The sequence below is a fragment of the Marmota marmota genome, unplaced genomic scaffold (assembly GCF_001458135.2).
Source record: "Marmota marmota marmota unplaced genomic scaffold, marMar, whole genome shotgun sequence".
In the NCBI taxonomy this organism is placed as follows: domain Eukaryota; kingdom Metazoa; phylum Chordata; class Mammalia; order Rodentia; family Sciuridae; genus Marmota; species Marmota marmota.
Window position 1 is genome coordinate 20,001,912 of NW_026000153.1, and position 23,941 is coordinate 20,025,852.

The 23,941-nt window shown below is 42.3% G+C and overlaps 1 protein-coding gene and 1 long non-coding RNA gene across 7 annotated transcripts in view; both read left to right on the forward strand.

The window, feature by feature from the left end:
* The window catches only part of Ogdh (oxoglutarate dehydrogenase), an 84,109-nt gene extending 60,982 nt beyond the window's left edge, over positions 1 to 23,127 (forward strand). For all 6 annotated transcript variants that reach the window (XM_048786545.1, XM_015490276.2, XM_048786542.1 and 3 more), the window contains 13 exons: positions 13,126 to 13,305; positions 13,747 to 13,899; positions 14,808 to 14,910; positions 15,230 to 15,358; positions 15,629 to 15,779; positions 16,070 to 16,197; positions 16,287 to 16,465; positions 16,890 to 16,961; positions 17,981 to 18,109; positions 19,215 to 19,287; positions 21,303 to 21,466; positions 21,692 to 21,846; positions 21,957 to 23,127. In XM_048786545.1, coding sequence (XP_048642502.1) covers positions 13,126 to 13,305; positions 13,747 to 13,899; positions 14,808 to 14,910; positions 15,230 to 15,358; positions 15,629 to 15,779; positions 16,070 to 16,197; positions 16,287 to 16,465; positions 16,890 to 16,961; positions 17,981 to 18,109; positions 19,215 to 19,287; positions 21,303 to 21,466; positions 21,692 to 21,846; positions 21,957 to 22,077 — 1,737 coding nt within the window. In that variant the 3' untranslated portion in view covers positions 22,078 to 23,127. The remainder of the gene's footprint in view (positions 1 to 13,125; positions 13,306 to 13,746; positions 13,900 to 14,807; positions 14,911 to 15,229; positions 15,359 to 15,628; positions 15,780 to 16,069; positions 16,198 to 16,286; positions 16,466 to 16,889; positions 16,962 to 17,980; positions 18,110 to 19,214; positions 19,288 to 21,302; positions 21,467 to 21,691; positions 21,847 to 21,956) is intronic.
* Positions 7,619 to 8,646, forward strand: LOC125611541. The gene is made up of 2 exons (XR_007341740.1): positions 7,619 to 8,067; positions 8,232 to 8,646. It is a non-coding gene; the product is annotated as an uncharacterized LOC125611541 (long non-coding RNA).
* Positions 23,128 to 23,941: the final 814 nt, after the last annotated feature.

The following is a 23,941-nucleotide window of genomic DNA, read 5'->3' on the forward strand; positions in this document are numbered from 1 at the left end:
TTAAAAAAAAAAAAAAAAAAAGATAATACAGATGGATTGGAAGCCCTGGAAAGAAGAGTAAATACAGCTGAAAAATAGAGAGAGAGAATTTTCCATGAGTCTCTAGACTCAGGTAAATCCCAGGAAACTATGATAGCAGGATCTGTTTAGTAATCTCTTCAAGTCCAAAAAATAGGAGAGGCACCAAAGACTTTAAATACTTATTTTAAGGAATAGGAAGCCAAAGACCAATGAATGCGTGTCAATCCCTGAAAAAGGTTTGAGTAAATTCTTAGCCTGGATGAGGGGGTGGCCCTGGGTTAATGTATAACCCCGGCCTTGGACAGGTCCTCATGTATCTTTGGCACATACAGTGGAGAAATGTGATGTGGTCATGGTGTAGTTATGTGGTTTCTCATGTAATTTAAATATTCTACTCAGAAAGCTTTGCTTCACAGTCTGGTGGCTACAATACCTCTCCCTGGGGTCCTGTTAGGTACAACAGTCTTGCCAGTGACAGATGAAAGCACTGAAAAAGCCACATCTGTAGATAACCCAGAGTATTGCCCAGGCTGGTCTTAAACTCCTTGATCTCAAGTAATCCTCCTGCCTCAGCCTTCTGAGTAGCTGGTACTACTGACGTACTACCATGCCCCGCTTTTGTTTTTGTTTTTGAGAATACTTTGGGATTTTCTGTATAGATGAGCATGTGGTCTCAAATAGTTGTATTTCTTACTTTCCTGTCTATAGACTGGAAATAAAAATACACTTTGCGTTTCTGTTTTATACCTTTTTGCACTGGCTAGGGGCCTCAACACAACATTGAAGTGGGTGAAGAGTCAACAATCCTTCCTTGTTGCTAATTTCTAGATAAAATATTCAGTTTGGATTATGAAATATGATGGTAGCTATAGGAATTTTGTAGATGTCATTTACCAGGCTGTTCCTAACTTGTATAGTATTTATTATGAACTTAAAGTTATTTTTATCAGATGCTTTTTGATTTGCATTTCTCTAATGGCTAATGTTTACCATCTTTTCAAGTGTTTATTGGCCATTTGTGTATGTTCTTTGGGTAATTTCTATTCAGTGTCCTGTTTTTCTCTCCCCACATTCTTCTTCCTCTTCTGGTCTTCCTTTTACTTATTTATTTATTTTATTTTTGTGGTACCAGGGATTGAACCCAGGGGCGCTTAGCCACTGGGCCACATCTCCAGTCCTTAAATTTTATTTAGAGAAGGGTCTCGATANAAGTCCTTGCTAATTCCTGAGACTGGCTTTGAACTTGTAATCCTCCTGCCTTAGCCTCTTAAGCCACTAGGATTACAGGCATGTGCTGGTCTTCATTTATTTTTGATTGGTACCTTACGGATGCACATAAATGTGCTTCATTACTCTTCCCGACATGGCCTTATTCCTGCTGGGCAGTTGTGCAATCTCTTCTCAGCTTCCTCTAATACCATCTCATACTAGTGAGGGGTCTTGGGACCTAAAGACCTGATCACCATTGATCTGGGCTATAGTGGGCCTTTATTGTCAATTTGAGACCAGTTTGTTGGGGAGGGGGTTGATGGTTGGTTTTTTTTGGTTTTTGTCATGCTTGGTTGGAGCATGGTTTTTGTCTAAACATTTCATGTCTTGATAGACTGTCTTTTCCCTGGCCCTTTGTCTATTCCTGTTGGTGTTTTCAAGTCGCCCACTTCTCTAGTGCTCAGTGGGAGATAATAAGGCAAAAAGAAAACCCAGAAAACTGAGATCCCTAATGAGCTGCCATCTTCTGGCCAACTTCTGAGTTGTATATTTGTTCTGCATATGATGTCCAGGGGTTTTAGCTATGTTTAGCAAGAGGAATAGGGTAAATACATATATTTCATCTAACAGCCATGAAGATCCATGTGAGAACTTTATAAGTTTACTTTCTATACTAAATAACAGGACTATGTAGGCTGGCTATTTCTTTTTATTTTCTTTTTTTCTTTTTTTTTTTCCTAGTAAGCCCTGATGGTTTTTATCTTTTAGAAAGTGAATCCATTTCCTTTAGGCTACAGGATTTATCAGCATAAAGTTTGTAATAGCCTGTTACTGGAATCTGCAAGATCTGTATGGATGGTATTCCTTTTCATTCTTGATTTGATTCATTTGTGTCTGTCTTTTCTTTGTTAGTCTGTTTATAGATTCATCTTCTTTTCCCCCAGGAACAATCCTAGTCTCATTGTATTTCCTCCTTTGTTTTCCTGTTTTCTATTTTTATTTTTGTTCTTTGTTATTCTATTCCTTCTACTAGTTTTGGGTTTGATTTTTGTCTTCTCTGTATAGTTTCCTAGATCATTGATGTGAGACCCCCCTTTTTTTTTTGGCAATATTAACATTTAAAGTTTATATAGTCAGACTATGCAAATACATGCAAGGCTTTAGGTTTGTCCATCTTCTTATTTTCTTTTTCTTTTTTCTTTTTTTTAGCTGTAGATGGACACAATATATTTATTTATTTATTTTTATGTGGTGCTGAGGATCGAACCCAGTGCCTCACCACGTACGAGGCAGGCGCTCTGCCACTGAGCTATAGCCCCAGCCCTCTTTTTAATTTTTTAAAATTGTTTTAATTAGTTATACATGACAGTAGAATGCATTTATGCACTTTGATATATCATACATAGATGGGATATAATTTCTCATTTATCTGAGTATACATGTTGCAAAATTATATTGGTCATGTAGTCACATATATGCATACAGTAATAATGTCTGTTTTATTCTACTACCTTTCCTATCCCCACGTCCCTTTCCCTCCCTTCCCATCACTTCCCTCTACCTAATCTAAGGTAACACTATTCTTCCCTGATGTGCCCCACCCCCTTATTGTGAATTAGCACCAACATATTAGAAGAAAATATGCGGCCTTCGGTTTTGTGGGATTGGCTTATTTTGCTTAGCATGATATTCTCCAATTCCAATCATTTACTGGCAAATGTCATGATTTCACTTTTTTTTTTTTTTTTTTTAAAAAAAGCTAAATAGTATTCCATTGAGTATATATACCACATTTTCTTTAACCATTCATCTATTGAGAGACTCCTAGGTTGGTTCCATAATCTAGCTATTGTGAATTGAGCTGCTGTAAACATTGACATGGCTGTGTCACTATGGTATGCTGATTTTAAGTCCTTTGGGTATAAACCAAGGAGTAGGATAGCTGGGTCAAATGGTGGTTCCATTCCCAGTTTTCTGAGGAATCGCCATACTATTTTCCATAATGGTTGCACCAATTTGCAGTCCCACCAGCAATGTATGAGTGTACCTTTTCACTACATCCTCACCAACATTTGTTGTTGCCTGTATTCTTGATGATTGCCATTCTGACACAAATGAGGTGAAATCTTGAGTAGTTTTGATTTGCATTTCTCTAATTGCTAGAGTTGTTGAATATTTTTTCATATATTTGTTGATCTATTGTATTTCTTCTTCTGTGAAGTGAGTGTCTATTTCTTAGCCCATTTTTTATTGGGTTATTTGTTTTTTTTAGTGTTAAGTTTTTTGAGTTCTTTATATATCCTAGATATTAATGCTTTATCGGAGGTGCATGTGATAAAGATTTTCTCCCAGTCTGTATGCTCTCTCCTCTCATTATTAATTGTTTCCTTTGCTAAGAAGCTTTTTAATTTGAATCCATCCCATTTATTGATTCTTGATTGTACTTCTTGTGCTTAGGAGTCTTATTAAAGAAATCAGATCCTAGGCTGATGTGATGAAGATTTAGGCCTATTTTTCTTCTATTAGCTTCAGGGTCTCTGTTCTAGTGTCTTTGATCCACTTTGAGTTGATTTTTGTGCAGGGTGAGAGATAAAGGTTTAATTTCATTTTGCTATATAAGGATTTCCAGTTTTGCCAACACCATTTGTTGAATAGGCTATCTTTTCTCCAGTGAATGTTTTTGACACCCTTCTGTAATATGAGTTAACCGTATTTACATGAATTTCTCTTTGTGTTCTCTATTCTGTACCATTGGTCTACAAGTCTGTATTGGTGCCACTACCATGCCATTTGTGTTACTATAGCTCTGTAATATAGTTTAAGGTCTGGTATTGTGATGCCTCCTGCTTCACTTTTCTTGCTAAGGATTGCTTTAGCTATTATGGATCTCTTATTTTTCCAAATAAATTTTATGATTGCCTTTTGTATTTCTAAGAAGAATGTCATTGAGATTTTAATAGGAATTGCATTAAATCTGCATAATGCTTTTGGTAGTGTGGCAATTTTGACAATATTAATTCTGCCTATCCAGGAGCATGGAAGAACTTTCCATCTTCTGAGATTTTCTTCAGTTTCTTTCAGTAGTTTTCATTGGAGAGGTCTTTCACCTCTTTTTTTAGATTGATTCCAGGGATTTTATTTATTCTGAGGCTATTGTGAATGGAGTCGTTTTCCTAATCTCTCTTTCAATGGATTCATCGCTGAGGTATAGGAATGCATTTGATTTTTGGGTGTTGGTTTTATATCCTGCTACTTTGCTGAATTCATTTATTAGTTCTAAAGGCTTTCTGGTGGAATTTTTTTGGATCTTCTAGGTATAGGATCTTATCATCAGCAAATAGTGATAGTTTGAGTTCTTCTTTACCTATTTGTATTCCTTTAATTTCTTTTCTTTTTTTTTTTTTTTTTTTTTTTTTTTTTTTTTTGTCTAATTGCTCAAGGATGATGTTGACTAGAAGTGGTGAAAGAGAACATCCTTGTCTTGTTCCAGTTTTTAGCAGAAATGCTTTCAATTTTTCTCTATTTAGAATGATGCTGGCCTTGGATTTAGAATATATAGCTTTTACAATGTTGAGATATATCCCTACTATCTAGCTTTTCTAGTGTTTTGAACATGAAGGTGTGTTGTATTTTGGTCAAATGCTTTTTCTGTATCTATTGCAATGATCATATGATTCTTGTTTTTAAGTCTGTGAATATGATGAATTATGTTTATTGATTTCCATATGTTGAACCAACCCTGAGTCCCTGGGATGAATCCCACTTTATCATGGTGCACTATCTTTTTTGATGTTTTTGTATGTGATTTGCCAGACTTTTATTGAGAATTTTTTGCGTCTATGTTCATCAGGGATATTGGTCTGAAGTTTTCTTTCCTTGATGTGTCTTTGTCTCATTTTGGTATCAGGGTAATATTAGCCTCATAGAATGATTTTGGAAGGGTTCCCTCCTTTTCTATTTCATGGAATACTTTGAGGAGTATTGATATTAATTCTTCTTTGAAAGTCTTGTAGAACTTGGGTGAGAATCCAACTTGGCTTTTCTTGGTTGGTAGACTTTTGATGTTTTCCATTTCATTATTGATCTGTTTAATCATGTATGACCTCCTCGTTCAGTTTGGTTAGGTCATATGTCTCTAGAAATTTGTCAATGTCTTTCATGTTTTCTATTTTATTAGAGTATAAATTTTCAAAATAGTTTCTAATTATCCTCTGTATTTCCAGTGTGTCTGTTGGGGTATTTCCTTCTTCATCTTGTATTTTAGTAATTTCAGTTTTCTTTTTCTCTTTGTTAGCATGGCCAAGGGTTTATCTATTTTATTTATTTTGTCTGTCATTTTTTTCAATTGTTTCTTTTGTTTTGATTTCATTGATTTCAGCTCTGATTTTAATTATTTATTGTCTTCTACTTTTTGTGTTGATTTGTTCTTCTTTTTCTAGGGCTTTGAGATGTAGTGTTAGGTCATTTATTTGTTAACTTTTTATTCTTTTAATGGATGCACTCAATGCAATGAACTTTCCTTTTAGTACTGCCTTCATAGTGTCCCAGAGATTTTAATATGTTGTATCAATTCTCATTTACCTCTAAGAAATTTTATTTCATCCTTGCTTTCTTCTATCCATTCATCATTCAGTTGTGTATTATTTAGTCTCCATTTGTTATACTAGCTTCTATTTTTTATTTTATCGTTGATTTCTAATTTCATTGTGATCTGATAGAATGCTTTTTTTTTTTCTCTCTTTTTCTTTTGTATTTACCAAGAGTTGCTTTGTGGCATAAGATATAGTCTGTTTTAGAGAAGGAACTGTGTGCTGCTGAGAAGAAAGTATATTTGCTCATTGATGGATGAAATATTCTATATGTTAAGTCTAAATTATTGATTATTTAGTTCTATAACTTCCTTATTTAGGTTTTGTTTGGAAGATCTGTCCAGTACTGAGAGAGTTGTGTTAAAGTCATCCAGTATTATTGTGTTGTGGTCTATTTGACTCTTGAAATTGAAAAGGATTTGTTTGATGTACATAAATGCTCCATTGTTTGGGGCATAAATATACTTCCCTTGAGAAGTATAAAATGTCCTTCTTTGTCTCTTCTGATTAATTTTGGTTTGAAGTCTACTTTGTCTGAAATGAGAATGGAAACCCCTGCTTATTTACACAATTCATGAGTGACTAATTTTTTTCCCATCCTTTTACCTTAGCCTGTGGATATCTTTGCCCATGAGGTGAATCTCTTGAAGAGAGTATGTTGTTGGGTCTTGCTTTTTAATTCAATCTGCCAATCTGTGTCTTTTGATTGATGAGTTTAGGCCATTAACATTCAAGGTTATTATTATTTTTTAAATATTTATTTTTTAGTTATAGGTGGACACACAATATCTTTTTTAAAAATATATTTTATTTTTTAGTTGTAGTTGGACACAACACCTTTATTTTACTTATTTATTTTTATGTGGTGCTGAGGATTGAACCCAGGGTCTCACATGTGCGAGGCGAGTACTCTACCGCTGAGCCACAATCCCAGCCTCAACACACAATATCTTTATTTTTATGTAGTGCTGAGGGTCGAACCCAGTGCCTCACGCATGGTAGGTGAGTGCTCTACCTCTGAGTCACAACCCCAGCCCCCAAGGTTATTATGGAGATATGTTTTGTATTCCCTGTCATTTTGATTTATTTCTGGTTTTTTATTTGTCTTAGTTTCTCCATTTGGTTGAATGTCCCTTTAGTGTATATCCTTCCTTTGCTGGTTTTCACTTTTTTTTTTTTCCCATTTCATCCTCATGGAATATTTTGTTGAGAATGCTGTAGTGTAGGCTTTTTGGTTGTGAATTCTTTTAATTTTTGTTTATCATGGAACGTTTTAGTTTCATCTTCAAATCTGAAACTTAATTTTGCTGGGTATAAAATTCTAGGTTGGCATCCTTTTTCTTTCAAAGCCTGAAATATATTATTCCAGAACCTCCTAGCTTTGAGAGCCTTGGCTGAGAAATCAGTTGAGATCCAAATCTGTTTCCCCCATACATAATTTGATTTTTTTTCTCTCACAGCCTTCAAGATTTTATCATTATTCTCTGTGTTAGTCATTCTCATTATAACGTGTCTTGGTGTGGGTCTGCTGTAATTTTGTACATTTGGGATCCTGTAAGCCTCTTGTATTTGATTTTCCATTCCATTCTTTAAGTATCGGAAATTCTCTGCTGTTATATCATTGGAAAGATTGTGCATTCTTTGGTTTGTATCTCTGCTCCTTCATCTATTCAAATTTGGTCTTTTCATGTTATCCCATAATTCTTGGATGTTCTGTTCATGGTTCCTTACCATCTTCTCTGCATGGTCAACTCTACTTTCAAGATTATATATTTTGTCTTCATTGTCTGAGGATCTGTCTTCCAAGTGGTCTAGTCTGTTGGTGATGCTTTCTATTGAATTTATAATTTGGTTTACTGATTCTTTCATTTTGAGGATTTCTGCTTGGTTTTTTTTTTGTTTTGTTTTGTTTTGTTTTTTCATCATCTCTCTTTTATGAAGTGGTCTTTCATTTCCTGTATTTTTTCTTTGATTTCACCCCTTATACTATCCTTTACTTCACATATCAATTTAACTATATACAATCTGAACTCCTTCTTGGACATTTCTTCTACTTTGTTATCAGTGGCTTCTGTTGTTGAAGCATCTTGGTTTATTTGGAGCGCTTTATTCCCTTGTTTTTTCATGTTGTTAGTGTGTTTTCCCATCTGAAAGTATGGGTCTAAGGCAGGATAAATTATAACCTGTAGACTATAGTGTCTCTGAACGTCTCCAGAGCTTCGCCTTTCTTTTTTTTTTTAAAGAAAGAGTGGGGGGGGGAGAGAGAGAGAGAGAGAGAGAATTTTTTTTTTTTAATATTTATTTTTTAGTTCTCGGCTGACACAACATCTTTGTTTGTATGTGGTGCTGAGGATCGAACCCGGGCCGCACGCATACCAGGCGAGCGCGCTACCGCTGGAGCCACATCCCCAGCCCAGAGCTTCGCCTTTCAACAGCACCAGTGAACACAATATATAGCCTTAAACTTAATAGCTTCCACTAAGGCATCTACTGCTTTCTTGCATTAAACCAAAATTCAATAACTATCTCTTGTACAAACAGAATATTTGTTAAAACGATTTCAATTTCAAATGGTAGATGAGAGAACAGAGGTAGTGGAGTATGCAGTATTCATGAGGGAGGAAGAGAGAAGCTAGAAACAAAAATTCACAGGAAGAGTGGAAGAGGAGCTGGCAGAGATTGGCAGAGATTGGCTGTTGATTGGAGAAAAGTTGGAATGAAAATAGACAAGAGAGGAAGAATACAAAGACAAAAAATTAAAGACATAAGAATACAACAAAAATGCAAAACACACTGTTCATGTATCATTGTCCTCCATACACTGATGTGTAAAAAAAAATCCTATTCCAAGTATGGTAGAGAGATTAGTGAATCAAAAAATAAAATAAATCTTGCTGGAAAGTCGAACTGTCTCTGTCAGTGTTCAACAGTTCTCAGCCCTGTCTCTGATGTCTCTCGGGATCACCAAACCCAGATTAGCCCTTGCAAACCCAGTCTCTATCCCACCGATCTGGGCTTAGATACCTCAAGCTTGGCCACACTGCAGTCCCAAGATGTCAATGCTGCTCCTAGTTGCAGAGAGACCACCAGGAGATACACTCATGCAAAGGAGCAACCCCAAGATGCAGCAGCAAGACCAGGACCACCAGCACTCTCAGCAGGAAGACCTCAGGTTCCTCCAAACCCGCAAGCACTCCCACACTAGACCTGCAGGTCCCAGCTGGAGTCCCAGTCAGAGGCTCTTGTGGTGGTAAACCTGCTGGCACTAAGGCCCCAGGCCCTGACTAGCGTCCCAAAATGGGTGCAACCAAATCTGGAGTCTCCCTCACAGCAGTCCTCTAGGCTGTGGTAGCAGAGGTAGTAGCAGTGGTTGTTGGCAGCAGGCAGCTGTAACTGCAGCTGTGGGGGCAGCGTCACCAGGTGATCTCTGGGGTTCAGCAGCAGTATTGGCTTCAGTTGCATCTGGGGCAGTGGTTTCTTCTGTGGCAGCAGCACCCAGAAAGAAGACCTTCAGGCGATCTCAGGCTGGCAACAGCAGAATCAGAGGCAGCAGCAATTGTGGTAGCTTGCAGGTTGGCGGTTGATTGACAGGAGACTTCCAGTTCAGCAGCAGTGACCACGGAGGTAGCTTCGGAATTTGCATTCGATGTAACCAAGGCTGTGCCCAGAGAAAAGACTTCAGGGCACGGCAGCGGCTTCTGCAGCAGCCCAGAAAAAAGACCTCCAGGCAACCTCAGGCTGGCAGCAGTGGAATCAGAGGCAGCAGCAATGGCTGTCCACCTTCTTATGATAGCAAGTCATATCTTTTGGTTGGAAATAATTGAGACCACACCTTAGGATGGCATAATATCTAGAAACTATATAAGTGAGAATGACAGAAGCTGGGCATATGTAGCCTAATTCTAAGATACATGAAAGCTATTCTCAAATACTAATGATTCATATAGTAAAGAATATGATGAACAAGGTCATTGCCAGTGGGTGGCAGTTACCTCAAAGCAGATTTCAGTTGAATGAGAGGAAGAACCTCTCAGCAGTCAAACCTGTTCAATAGGAGAATGTTCTCTTCCTCCTTGGAAGTGTTGGAAAACTAGTGAACAAGTTGTCAGGGTGAGGCAGGTGGAGCTTCAGCTAGGGTTGAGAGAGGGTAAGTCATTTGGTTCTAAGGTTCTTTCAGGTCCAGAACCAGCAGTTCCACTTAGCAAGATTTTCCTACCAGCATGCCTCGAAAGTATACTAAGAAGTGTTAGTAATGTACTTGTAGTGGCAGGAAGGACAGAGCAGTATTTAGAGAACACTTTCATTATCTGGATGTATGCAACCTACTGTATCTGTGCTCATGGGATACTACTGTATCATCCATGTGTGTATATATATATATGCTTGAAAACAGAAGCTCAGAACACTGGTAGATATGGGAAGGGATTCTGGGCCCTTATTCTCACCCTCTCAGAGCAGTTTTCTCTACTGTAAGTAAGGCATATTGTGACACTAACTCTCCTGCTATAGGCCCTTCTTTCCCTAAGTACCAAAACCTAGATGAACGATGGTGGCTCTGGTACCAGCTGAGATTGTTCAGGCTCTCTTGCATACCAGACTCTTTGCATTTCTTAATGCACTTGTCACTGTGTAACTATTGCTAATCTTTTCTTCATTCAATATGAGAAGGGAGAGTATTTAAAAACAATTGACATGACTGTAGACCTTTCTAAAGATCAGTTTTGTTTTAATATAGTCTTTTTTCTCTTTTTGCAGTGCTAGAGATTAAACCCATGACCTCACACATGCACACTTTACCCTGAGCTTCCCCCACAGCCAGCACATTAATATTTTCTCTCTCTCTCTCTTGCTTTGACTCATTGCTTGTGGAGTTGTATGGGATTAGGAAGATCCATAGCAGGAGAGGAAGTAGCTGCTTTGCTGAGGTTCTTGATTTTCTGAAAACATATATAGTAATTCCCCTTCTAGAAATCTCTTCTAAAAGCTATAGATCAGACACTCAGTATTCTTGTAGAAGAATATTGGTCAAAACCATAAATTGTACTACCCCAAATGTGATAGAGCCACATTGTTTGTGGTAACCACATTTCACTAGTAGGCTGTTATTTGTTTGTTTTGTTTTGTTGGTACTGGGAATTGAACCCAGGGGCTCTCAACCACTGAGGTACATCTTTAGCCCTTTTTTACATTCTATTTAGAGAGAGGGACTCACTAAGTTGCTGAGGGCCTCACTGAATTGCTGAGGCTGGCTTTGAACTCATGATCCTCCTGCCTCAGCCTTCCAAACCACTGGGATTACAGGCATGCACCACCACTCCCGGCACTAGGCTGTTTTAAAGGAATAGAGCTAAGTTTCAACCTGGACAAATCATAAATACATATGTTGTACTATTTGTTTATTTATTTATTTATTTATTTATTTATTTTGCGGTGCTGAGGATCGAACCCAGGGTCTCACACATGCGAGGCAGGCGCTCTACCACTGAGCCACAACCCCAGCCCTCATATGTTGTACTAAAAGCAAATTGCAAAGGATTTACACAATATATAGAGTATGATACCATTTATAAGGAACAAGAATTTATATTTGTATAGTTTTAAAAATGCAGCTGCTCTTTAGAAATGTCAGTGCTATGAAAGAACAAAGGCAGCAAAGGATCCTTCAACATTAACATGGAGTAGAGAGAAATGACAACTAAATACATCTTTTTTCCTCTGAACTGAGGAAAAGAAGGCAATACTGCAAACATTATTTGGGATGATGGAATGTATGTTTGGACTATGAATCAGATGGTGGTCATGTGATACCACATGAGACTGGTTTGAATAATGATACTATACAATATAAATTGCTTGAGGCTGAGCTTCTGACTAGGTTAGGGAATGTTCTTGTCCTAAATGGTTCAGGGGAAAGGAGGATATTTGTGTGAGGGAAAAAGCATGAATAATAAAGCAAAGGGCAAAATGTAGACTTTGCAAATGTAATGAAGAGTATATGGGGGTTCTTTGCAGTATCTGTTAAGCTTTTTCATGAGTGAAGTAATAAAAATTTCAGTTACCAACAAGTGAAAAAAGATGCTTTGTGCTGTTTATTGACATACGAAATATAAAGAGCAACTGATGGAATGTCCTCTAATTTCAGTGGAGAAAGTCCTGTGGTCCAGGCTCCAGCAGCCTGAGCAAAGGCCCAGAAGCCAGTATGGCAAAACTGTTAAGATTTATGTTGGGTGCTAGGTTCATGGATTATTAATATAGTATTATCAACTTTATGTTTGAAATAAAAATTTAAATGTAGTTACAAAATTATGAAGAAAAAAATATATATACATATCTGAGTGGTAGTATTATGAAGCCTTCATATTTTCTTTTTTAAAGAAAAAATGTTCAGGATTGGGGTTGTGGCTCAGCGGTAGAGTGCTCACCTAGCACATGCAAGGCTCTGAGTTCAATCCTCAGCACCACATAAAAATAAATAAAAATAAAAGTATTAAAAAAAAAAATGGAGCCAGGAGGTAGGGCAGCTACCATGAGCATTTTTAAAAAATGTTCATAATATTAAATAAAGTACAAAATTATGGAAACAAGATGCCACACTTTAAAAATTGTGTGTGGGGGCTAGGGTTGTGGCTCAAGTGCTAGTGCACTCGCCTGGCATGCCTGAGCACTGGGTTCAATTCTCAGCACCACATAAAAATTTAAAAAATAAAGATATTGTGTCTACCTAAAACTGAAAAATAAATATTTTTAAAAAATTGTGTGTGTGTGTGTGTATGTGCGTATGTATGTATACTTATGTTGTTAATCTGGGAAGGACAATGTCAAAAGTATTTATACTCTAGGGCTGAGGTTGTAGCTCAGTGGTGGAGCACTTGTCTCACAAATATGAAGCACTGGGTTCAATCCTCGCACCACATAAAAAATAAATAAAATAAAAGGTTGTTTGGTTTTTTTTTTTTTTCCTGTGTAGTGCTGAGGATAGAACTCAGTGCCTCGCTAGGCAAGTACTCTACCACTGAGCCACAACTCCAGCCCAAATAAAGTTATTTCTAAAAAAAGTATTTATACTCTAACATGGAATTATAGGTAACTTTAATATTTTACAATGTGTCTTCTAAATTCTTCAGGTTGAACATATATGAATTTTGTCATCCCAATAGGGAAAAACAACTTAAAGTTAATGGCCATTTGGGCTCATTCAAACTAGCCAACTAGGAAATGTAGACCATATCCAGCACTACCTGCCACCCTCTGGGTCGTGTGCCACCCATGCCTGGTGCCCTCTTGACAGGTCATGTATTCCTTGCAGATTGGCTTCACCACAGACCCTCGGATGGCCCGTTCCTCCCCCTACCCCACTGATGTAGCACGTGTGGTGAATGCCCCCATTTTCCATGTGAACGCAGATGACCCTGAAGCTGTCATGTATGTGTGCAAGGTGGCAGCTGAGTGGAGAAGCACCTTCCACAAGGATGTGGTTGTTGATCTGGTAAGTGATGCCAGGGTGAGAATGTCTAAGGAGAGCATTGCCTACCCCCTTGCTATTAGTATCTGAATCTCCTCAGGGCTCTCTAGAGTGCCAGGCTTCATCTAGCTCCAGAATGTTCATGCCAAGCCCCATCCCCAAATACTCTCCAGGTAGGAGCTGTGGGGATGAAGAGAACTATTTATGGGCCCATCTGGTCCTTTCATGGGACAGCATGGTGAATAAAGAGTTCATACTCCCAAATCACTTTCCTTTTATCTCATTTGATAGTCAGAGCAACTCTTCTGTGTGAAGGAAAGGTTCCTATTCTAGAGGAAGTACACTGAGGCAGAGTAGACACCTGACATGTTGGTATTACATAGTAAGATAGGGCAATTGCCCCTGTAGCGCTGTTTCTTGAGACTAGGCATGGTGTCTCAAGTCTTCTCTTGCTGCTCTAACCAGGTATGTTACCGGCGCAACGGCCACAACGAGATGGATGAGCCCATGTTCACACAGCCTCTTATGTACAAGCAGATCCGCAAGCAGAAACCTGTGCTACAGAAGTATGCAGAGCTGCTAGTGTCCCAGGGTGTGGTCAACCAGCCTGAATATGAGGTGTGTTCTGGCAGGCCTCACACTAGGACCCAAGTGAAAGCATGTGAAATATTTACTACTGTAACATTTCAGTGCATAACTTCTTAGAGCATCTAAACTACCAAAATGCTTTACAAAGGAGATGAGCCCTCAAAGGAGTGTTTTGGGGAAGAGAAGGGTATTCTAGAGATGAGGTAGTGACTGTCCAATAAATTTTCTCAGTTGACACAGATTATGTGGGTGAGATGCAAGTGAATAGTTCAGTTTGGTGAAGGGTCCAATGTGATCTGGACAGGGAATTCTGGCAAAGTAAGTGAGGAAGCCCCTATAGGACATATGAGAAACTGTGAGGTGGTAGAGCAGACCAGGGTCCATAAAGGACAGTTGCTAGCAACATAGATCTGGAGCCCAGTCCCCTCAGGGCAGCATAGGAACTGTGAATTGAACCAATTTTAAGAATGTAGGGGTCAGAGCTGGGCTTAGTGGCACACACCTATAATCCCATCTACTCCAGAAGCTGAGGTCAGCCTGGGAATTTAGCAAGACCCTGTCTCAAAATTAAAAATATAAAAAGGACTGGGGATATATCTCAGTGCTAAAGCATCCTGTGAGCAATCCCTAATACTCAGAAACAATAACAAAAAACAATTAGGATAAGGGGCTTAGAGTCAGCAGGATCTTCAGCCAACAAATACAGGGAAGAAACTTATCAGGAGCAAGAAGAATAGAATGTTGTAGATGCTCACAGATCTTAAAAAGGCTGTGCATTTTGTGGAGGAGCTGGCTTGGAGGCCGGTGAGTCTGAGGATATGCAGGGGGGTGTAGGGGTGTGTGTGGCAGGGGTGCAGTGTATGCCAGACAGGGTGTGGTGGGCCCGTGCAGTGGGGGTGTGCTGTGCTCACTTGATTTTTCTGTGCCTGACCCCGCAGGAGGAAATCTCCAAGTATGACAAGATTTGTGAGGAAGCATTTACCAGATCCAAAGATGAGAAGATACTGCACATCAAGCACTGGCTTGACTCCCCCTGGCCTGGTGAGTGAGGAAGCAACATCACAGATAGACTCCTTTGAGAATCTGATGGGACCATGAAACCTCTTCCCAGCAAAAAAACTCCCACTCCTGCTGTGACCATAATATACAGTGTGTCTACCATTGCAGCAAAGCCCCCTGTGGGCCCCAGAGTGCTCTCTGGGGAACATCATCCAGTCTTCACTATCTCTCACTCTGGGTCTCTCCATAGTCATGTTTTTGTCATAATTCATTTCCTGGAAGAGAGCAGCACTTCTGATCTGCTCTACAGATATCCCTTCTAAAGCAGGTGGTGTGCCTTAGCCTGTCTTTGCTCTCTTAGGCTTTTTCACACTGGATGGGCAGCCCAGGAGCATGTCCTGCCCCTCCACTGGCCTGGAGGAAGATGTTCTGACCCATATTGGGAATGTGGCCAGCTCTGTGCCTGTGGAGAACTTCACCATCCATGGAGGTAAACAGTGCAGCACTTGGCCCAGGCCAACACCTCTGGTGCCCTACAGAGACCCACAGCATGCAAGGCCTCTGGGGTATGATCCTCCCACTGCTCTCAACAAAGTCCTGCACTTGCTATGTAGCAAAGTAGAGACTGCATAGTCACCACTTGCTCAGCAAGTCAGGAAACCTTGACACTTTGGGTAAAGAAGGTTCTATCCTTTCTTACTGGAGCATAGGAAGTGAGGTGGCCTGAGCCTGAAGTTTTGTGAATACTATATCTCTCCAGGGCTGAGTCGGATCTTGAAGACTCGCAAGGAGCTAGTGACAAACCGGACTGTGGATTGGGCTCTGGCAGAGTACATGGCATTCGGTTCACTCCTGAAGGAGGGCATCCATGTCCGGCTGAGTGGCCAGGATGTGGAGCGGGGCACCTTCAGGTACCAATTAGAGGCTTTTTTACCTTTTAAAGTCAGAGGGAATGGAGGGGCTCTGGTGTTTATTTTCCAGAAGAAAATTGTTGCCAGAAAAGTTACTGATTCCTGGCTGTTTAGGCTGCCTTACCTTTTCCTTGATATATTATGGATGCTCCTGTTAAATACTAGGCAGGGTGCCACTTGCAGTAGCTGGCAGATACCAGGTTGCTGCTGATGAGTCTGTTGGTGCTGCATCTGTCAGTTGCCTGATAGATCAGTTGCTCCTGTTTATTAATCCTAATGTTCTGCTTCAGCCACCGCCACCATGTGCTTCATGACCAGAATGTGGACAAGAGAACCTGCATCCCCATGAACCACCTCTGGCCCAATCAGGCTCCCTACACTGTGTGCAACAGCTCACTGTCTGAATATGGTGTCCTGGGTGAGTGCCCACCATCCCCCTCATCCACAGTCCTCATTGCCTGGTGGCTGATGTCTCAGACGTGTCTTTCTTTTGTGTCTGCATTATAGGCTTTGAGCTGGGCTTTGCCATGGCTAGCCCTAATGCGCTGGTCCTCTGGGAGGCCCAGTTTGGTGACTTCAACAACATGGCCCAGTGTATCATTGATCAGTTTATCTGCCCAGGGCAGGCTAAGTGGGTACGACAGAATGGCATTGTGTTGCTTCTGCCTCATGGCATGGAGGGCATGGTAAGTCCCTACTTTTTCTCACAAGACCCAGACCTGGGGAAGGACTTGCCTAGGACCCCCACCCCAAAGACCCAAGTGCTCTCCTGGCATTTTCCATCCATCTTAGTTGGAAATGCCACTTTGAAAGACAAGAGCAACTCATCTGGATGCAAGCAGCATGTCTGTCCCTGAACGAATAATAGTGATATTGATGCAGACCCTTCCCTCCAATGCATGCAGGCGTCCAAGGGACACTTGCTTTCCTCATAACCCCCACCCCCACCCCCACCTTCACACCTTGTAGGTAGGAGGGAGAGGAATTGAATGAACTCTGCCCTTGGCAGAGGAAAAAACCAGAAATAAGCTAATAAAGGAAGAGAAACAGCAAGTATAGCAGATATCGGCATGCAAGAACTTCCAAACTCACTTGTATGTCTGGTTCCAGGGTCCAGAACATTCCTCTGCCCGCCCAGAGCGTTTCCTGCAAATGTGCAATGACGACCCAGATGTCCTGCCAGTGAGTAGAGTAGGCCTGCTTCCTGGGACATTTGGTGGGGACCTTGGGAAGGAAAGTTCATCTGGTTGTTTTGAGGTGTCAGACCTTGGTTTGGTTGTCCCTTCTTTGTTCTGGGAGCTTAAGTGGGTGAACCAGTGTGGCCTCATGCCTACTGGTCTCCATGAAATGAGTGGCTTTCTAAGGGCACAGAAAATAAAGATGCAAGAGCTATTTTCCATTTGCCTCCTTCTGTTGCTGAAACCACAGAAATTGCCATGTAGACAGACTTCAAAGGGGAAAATTTTGGGATAGTGTTAAAAAGCTCAAAGAAAGGCTGAGATTGTAGCTCAATGGTTGAGTGCTTGCTTCATATGTGGGAAGCACTGGATTCAATCCTCAGTATCAAATAAATAAATAAACAGATAAATAGATCAATCAATCAATCAATCAATCAGACATACATACATTGTGTCCATCTACATCTAAAAAAATTTTGACCAAAATTTAAAAAAAGCTCAAAGAAAGGGCTGAGAGTACATACAGTGGTAGAGTGCTTGCCTAACATTCATGAGATCCTGGGTTCAGTCCCTAGCATCACCCCCTCCAAAAAAAATGCTCAAAGAAAATTATTGAAAGGAATGTTAGAATTGTCTCCTAAAATAACATCAGTTCCAGGGGTTGGGGTTGTGGCTCAGTGGTAAAGCGCTTGCCTAGTACGTGGGTCGATCCCCAGCACCACATTAAAAAAAACAAACAAAATAAAGGTCTTGTGTCCAAGACCTTTTAAAAAAAAAATAGCATCAATTCATGCTGGGCCTTCAGGTGGCTACAAAAGGTTAAATGGGGCTAAGACTTAGGATGTGGAGATAGTCCTGCGAGCTTGCTTGCTCCACTGTACTCATTAGTGTCTGCTTGAGCCGCCAGGTGAGTTAGGTACCTGAGGGTGGAGCTATGAGGCCTCTCTGCCCCCATGTGGTCCCAATCTCCCAAGCAGAATGTGCAATGCTGCTGCCTGACCTCTCATTCCTTCCAAATTGCAGGACCTTATGGAATCCAACTTTGACATCAATCAGCTGTATGACTGCAATTGGGTAGTTGTCAACTGCTCTACTCCGGGCAACTTCTTCCATGTGCTTCGACGGCAGATCCTGTTGCCCTTCCGGAAGCCGGTCAGTGGTGGAGTCCCCCTACTTTGACCAAGTCTGGCCTCAGAATGACCCAGGGCCTTACCCCTGCTATATTGGCACAGAGAAGAAGGGCTCCTCTTACTCTGAATTGGTTAGCTGGTGCCTATAAAGGGAGTTATGGACATGATGTGGTATCAGGGAGCCAGATCTCCCACACACATACATATACACAGCTGGGTCTTCACATGCTGCTAAGTACAACATGCAGAGATCAGAAGAGAGTGTAGGCCCCAACACATTGGAGAGAATAGATGTGTGAGCAGGTCATCATAGGTAGTGTACTGAGTTCTGGAATAGAGATGAGCCCCTTTAGGATCCAAGGGAGTAGAGGGACCCCAGGAAGTAGTTCCTGGGTGAGTAGAGCTAGGTAAGTAGGGCCAGTGGGAAAAGTGATCCAGGCAGAGGAAGGAGTGTGACGAAAGGTCCAGGGAGAACCCTGCTGTCCTGGGATACTGCAAGGGTGAGGAGTGTAGGGGGCTTGCAACTCATGTATCACCAGCAGCTTGCATCCCAAGGGACAGGATAGCCTCGTGCTTGGCCTCTCATAACATTAAATGGGCTGAGGGTATAATTGCTCTGTGACTACCAAGGAGAGGCTCAGGGCTCTTTCCAGTAGGCCTCAGGGCTCAGGACTGGGTCAAGACTGCCCTGGAGAGAATGGACACCCATTGAGGGGAGGTGAACAACAGAGAATGTGTCGTCTGCTTTTTCCTCCTCTGCCTCTTCTGATTGAGGCTCTATTTATTACTGGGAAGGCAGGCTGTGTTATCCGTCTTGAGGTCATAGCTTAGGTAGCCTTTGCTTTTTACCTTCCTTCTAGAATTTCGTTTTGGGGGCAGGGCCCCTGAGAATTGAATCCAGGGGCACTTTACTACTGAGCTACCTCCCCAACCTGTCTTTTATTTTTATTTTGAGAGAAGGTCTTGCAAAGTTGCTTTAGGGCCTAAGTTACTGAGACTGGCCTTGAACTTGTAATCCTCCTGCCCCAGCCTCCAAAGTTGCTAGGATTATAGGTATGTACCACCATGCTCAGCTTGCTGTAGAATCTTTAAGACCCAGTCCATCATGAGCCTATTCTGTCTTTCAGTTAATCATCTTTACCCCCAAATCCCTGCTGCGCCACCCTGAGGCCAGAACCAACTTTGATGAGATGCTTCCAGGTAGGTGTGAGGGGAATGGGCATTTCCTGGGAAGGTTCTTTGCTATTCTGTGGGGCTTGCAAAGCTTTTATTTATGAATCTCCCTGAGGTTTTGGTCAAGGGGTCAAGACCCAGTGCCCCAGGACTACACTTAAGTGAGTCTAAGATTATTATAAGTTAGGGCTGTTGCCCATGGTGTCCTCCAGCAGCTCACCCCAGACTCAGAATTCCAGGTTTCCTAGCAAGCCCTGTGGGATAGGAAAAGACATGGGAGGTGGTTCTGTGAGTTCTGGTGTGAAGTGAGGCCAAGGCTTGAGGTTTCATGGACAGTGGCAAGCAGGGATTGACAGCCTGCAGCTGCCCAGATATCCCCAGGGTCCACAGCTCCTCCTGGCCACCAAGTTACCTTATGTGAGTAGAATCATATAGTACAGTGACAATATAGACGGGAATGGGACCCAAGTATAAATATGAAATTTATGTTTCATAAATGAATTGTATCTTTCATCTGTACACATGGCCTATGGGTATTTTTATTAATACTTTCAGTGAACCTGCATTTTGATTGCAGCCTATCACATGAGGTCAGATGTGGGATTTTCCACTTTGGGCATCATGTCAGCACTTAGTTTTCAGATTTTGGAGTTTTTAATATTAGGGATATTCTCCAGGTATGGTGATGCCTACCTATAATTCCAGCAACTCAGGAGGCTGAGGTAAGAGGATCTCAAGTTCAAGACCAGCCTTGACAATTTACAAGGCCCTGGCTCAGAATACAAAGGGCTGGGGATGCAACTCAATGGTAGAGAGCACCTGGGTTTAATCCCCAGTACCAGAGCAGAAGAAAAAAATATTAGGGCTAAATGCAATGCATGTACCTGTAATCCCAGCAGCTGAGGCAAGAAAATCCCAAGTTTAACACCAGTCTGGGTGACTTTGTGAGACCCATGCATAAAAAATAAAAAGAACTAGGGATGCGGCTCAGTGGTAGAACACCCTTAATTTCAGTCCCCAGGCAAAAAAAAAAAAAAAAAAAAGATAGGAATGTTTACCCTGTATTTGTGTGTGTGTTCATTCCTAGTACTATACTGAATCCAGATTTAGTTATACATACTAATACAAGCACTCTACCACTAAGGTAAATCACCAGTCTTTATTGTTTTGTATTGGGGATTTAACTCAAGGGCAATTAACCACTGAGCCACATCCCCAGCTCTTATTATTTTTTATTTTGAGATGGGTCTCACTAAGTTGCTTAGGCTATCCTCAAACTTTCAATCCTCCTGCCTCGGCCTCTCAAGTCACTGGAATTATAGGCATGCTCCACCACACCCAGCTCAAGTCCTTTTCAAATTTTTTTCATTTTAAGATAGGATCTCGCTAATTTGCCTAGACCTCAAATTTGTCATTCTTCTGCTTCCACCTCCCAAGTAACTGGGAGTATGGGCATGTACAATTTCTTTTCTTTTAAAGGGTAAACAATATTCCATTCTGTGGCTAAACCACATTGTGTTTATCCATTCATTGATCAATGGACACTTGGGTTGCTTCCATATTTTAGCTCTTGGGAATAATGCTGCTTTGAACATGAGTATACAAATATTTCTTTAAAGCTCTGCTTTCAGTTCTTTTGGGTACATACCCAGAAGTGGCATTGCTAGACCATATGGTAATTCTATTTTTGAGGAACTGCCAAACTCTTCCACAATGGCTATGCCATTTAGCATTTCCACCAGCAGTGCACAAGAGGAATTCAATTTCTCCACATCTTTCCCAACATTTCTGTTTGTGTATGATTAGTTTTTCAGTTTGTTCATTTGTTGTTTAATTTTTGTCCAGTGTGCTGTATACTTGTTATACACAATGTGTTTTGCAAAGCACTTATGGTCTGAGCAGATCCAGGCATCAGAGGCTGGTGAAGTGGAAGCACCTCAAACCCTCAGAAACCATCTGGGGCATCATGAGCATAGCCCTATCTCATGGATCCTCCCTTCACACATAGCAGTAATTCCCTGTCCATGGGAATTGTCTTATAGGAACCCACTTTCAGCGGGTGATCCCAGAAGATGGCCCTGCAGCTCAGGCCCCAGACAAAGTCAAGAGGCTTCTCTTCTGCACTGGCAAGGTGTACTATGACCTCACCCGAGAGCGCAAGGCAAGGGACATGGCAGAGCAGGTGGCCATTACAAGGATTGAACAGGTAAGGGCAGGAGACATGGCATCTGAGTGCTATTATCCTCCCTCTGGACTATCAGGGATCTGGTGCCTTTGTAGAATATTATTTACTGAAGTTGGGAATCCTTAGTGCTTGACCTTTCTCACCTAGAACAATGACTGCCCTTTCTGAACCTCCAGCCTCCCTCCTGACCCTGCATGCCCTCTGAACATCCCTTTCTTGATCTGATCTGACCTTGCTCTCTCCCAGCTGTCACCATTCCCCTTCGACCTCCTGCTGAAGGAGGTGCAGAAGTACCCTAATGCTGAGCTGGCCTGGTGCCAGGAAGAACACAAGAACCAAGGCTACTACGACTATGTGAAGCCAAGACTTCGGACCACCATCGACCGCGCCAAGCCTGTCTGGTGAGCAGGAAGGGCCTATAGGACCTTCCCTCAGGCTGATGGGCAGTATGGGAGTATGCTGGAGAGAGAAAAGTACCCACTGTGACCACTGCCTTACTGCTCCTTCTCAGGTATGCTGGCCGGGATCCAGCAGCTGCTCCAGCTACTGGCAACAAGAAAACCCATCTGACGGAGCTGCAGCGCTTCCTGGACACAGCCTTTGATCTGGACGCCTTCAAAAAATTCTCTTAGACGCTCCAGGGGTTACTTGGGCCACAGACCCCCCCCACACATCCATGATGCCCATTGCTTCTCAACTAAAGAATAGTGCCTCAGCGCTGCCCACACCTCTGCCCCTCTCGCTGTGCCGCACACCACCACCCAGCCCTGCTCTCATAGGAATTAGACTGTTGTCCCCCTTGAGTGCTTTGCTGACCCTCCCCCACTCCAGATGCTGTCCAGCCTGTGCAGACTTCTCAAGCTGAGCAGCTTTCGTGGAGGCAGGGGGAACGGGAGAAGGAAAGGGAGCCCCACAGGATGACCCTTGGGGAGGGTCAGCTCTAATCAAGCCCCTCCCCACCATATCATCTCCCAAGCAGAAGCAGGACCTCAGGTGACTTCCCAGGGTGCTGGAGTCTTTGTCACCCAACAAGGCACAGATCCTGCACTGGAACTAGGAGTTGCTTTGCTTACTGGGGCCTGGCCTAATATATTAAGCCCCAGAGGAATCATAGCTGGCATGGTAGGCCTCAGCCGTGGGGTGAGATGAGGATAACAGGGAAGTGGGGGAGCCCTCGACCTGACCTGGCACAGTGGGGTTAGGTTCAATTGTGCAGTGACCATCTCGGCTGCCTTTCCCTTCAAGGGTTCTGGGCTGTGCATGGGGGTCATGCCCCACCCATGCTGCCCCGGGGCCAGGCAGCCCCTGGAGCCCACAGACACCCTGTAGGGCCAGTAACCCTCTTGGGTCCCACAGTCAGGGCACTGACTGGCTGTAGCTATTGGTCTTGCTGACCCCATCTTCCTTCTCAGACCCCCCACCCCAATCACTCCACTTTTGTTTCTGCTCTTTCCCTTAAACACAATGGAGACTTTCAATGCATCCTTTTCTTTTCTGTGCCAAAGCAGGTCAGAGGCAGGAGAGAGGGATAGGTGAGGGCTGGGTGGGCCAAGGGGCCAGCTGCCCTTTGTTCCTTACTTTGACCTTCACAGGGACAGATCTGATTTATTTATTTTGGTTAAAAAAGAAATAATAACTTTGCATTGTATTGGCTTGACCCATAAACTAAGTTATCCATGGACTATCTGCTGCTGTTCTGTGTGCTCCAACTTCTCCCCAGGGAACAGGCTCAGCCAAGCCTCTCTTAACCTACCTGGGTAGCAGCCCCTCCTTAATGGATGGGGAGTGCCAGCCACCACCTGCTCTGCTTCACAGTGCACCAGTGGCCCTGTACAACCCCTCACATGAGTAAGGTGTAGATAATTGCAGCCTCTTTGAGCCTTCTCTTCCTTGGGTCCACCTAAACAAAAAGTGCTCTGGGCATCTGTTTCAGCCAGTATGCCTGGTAGGCTTATCTTATTGACAGTTATTAGCCCAAACAGCACTTCCTACCTGGAGGTGAGATCTCATACCAACACAAATTCAGGGTTCCACCTGGTAAAGAGCCCAGTCTCCAACCCGTACCAAGCAAGCCAAGCCCTGGCCTGTCATGGGGTCCTGGACCCAGCACCTTGCTCTCTAGGTAGTACCTGTCCTGACCCTTGCCCTGTCACCTCTTCAGAATCTTATTTCTCCTGCTATCTTCTTGCAGTGTGACTCAAGGATCTTGCAATCACAGCATGACTGGCAACTGTACCAGGAAAAACAGGTTCCTGGTATGGGAACAGCTGCCCTATCTGCAGAGCTACAAAGGTCAGGGTACTCCTTTGCATCTGGCTGTGGTCATCATACACTCCCTGTATCTGACATGGTCCACAGGCAAGGGTGGATCAGATGTACATAAGCTGCCCTGGGCCTGGAAAGATTTCTGGCCTGAGTCCTACAGAGGATCATGACATTCACCAGACTCCATCCTCTGTCTGGGTGTTGGGCCTAAGGCAGTTGCCACAGCCAAGG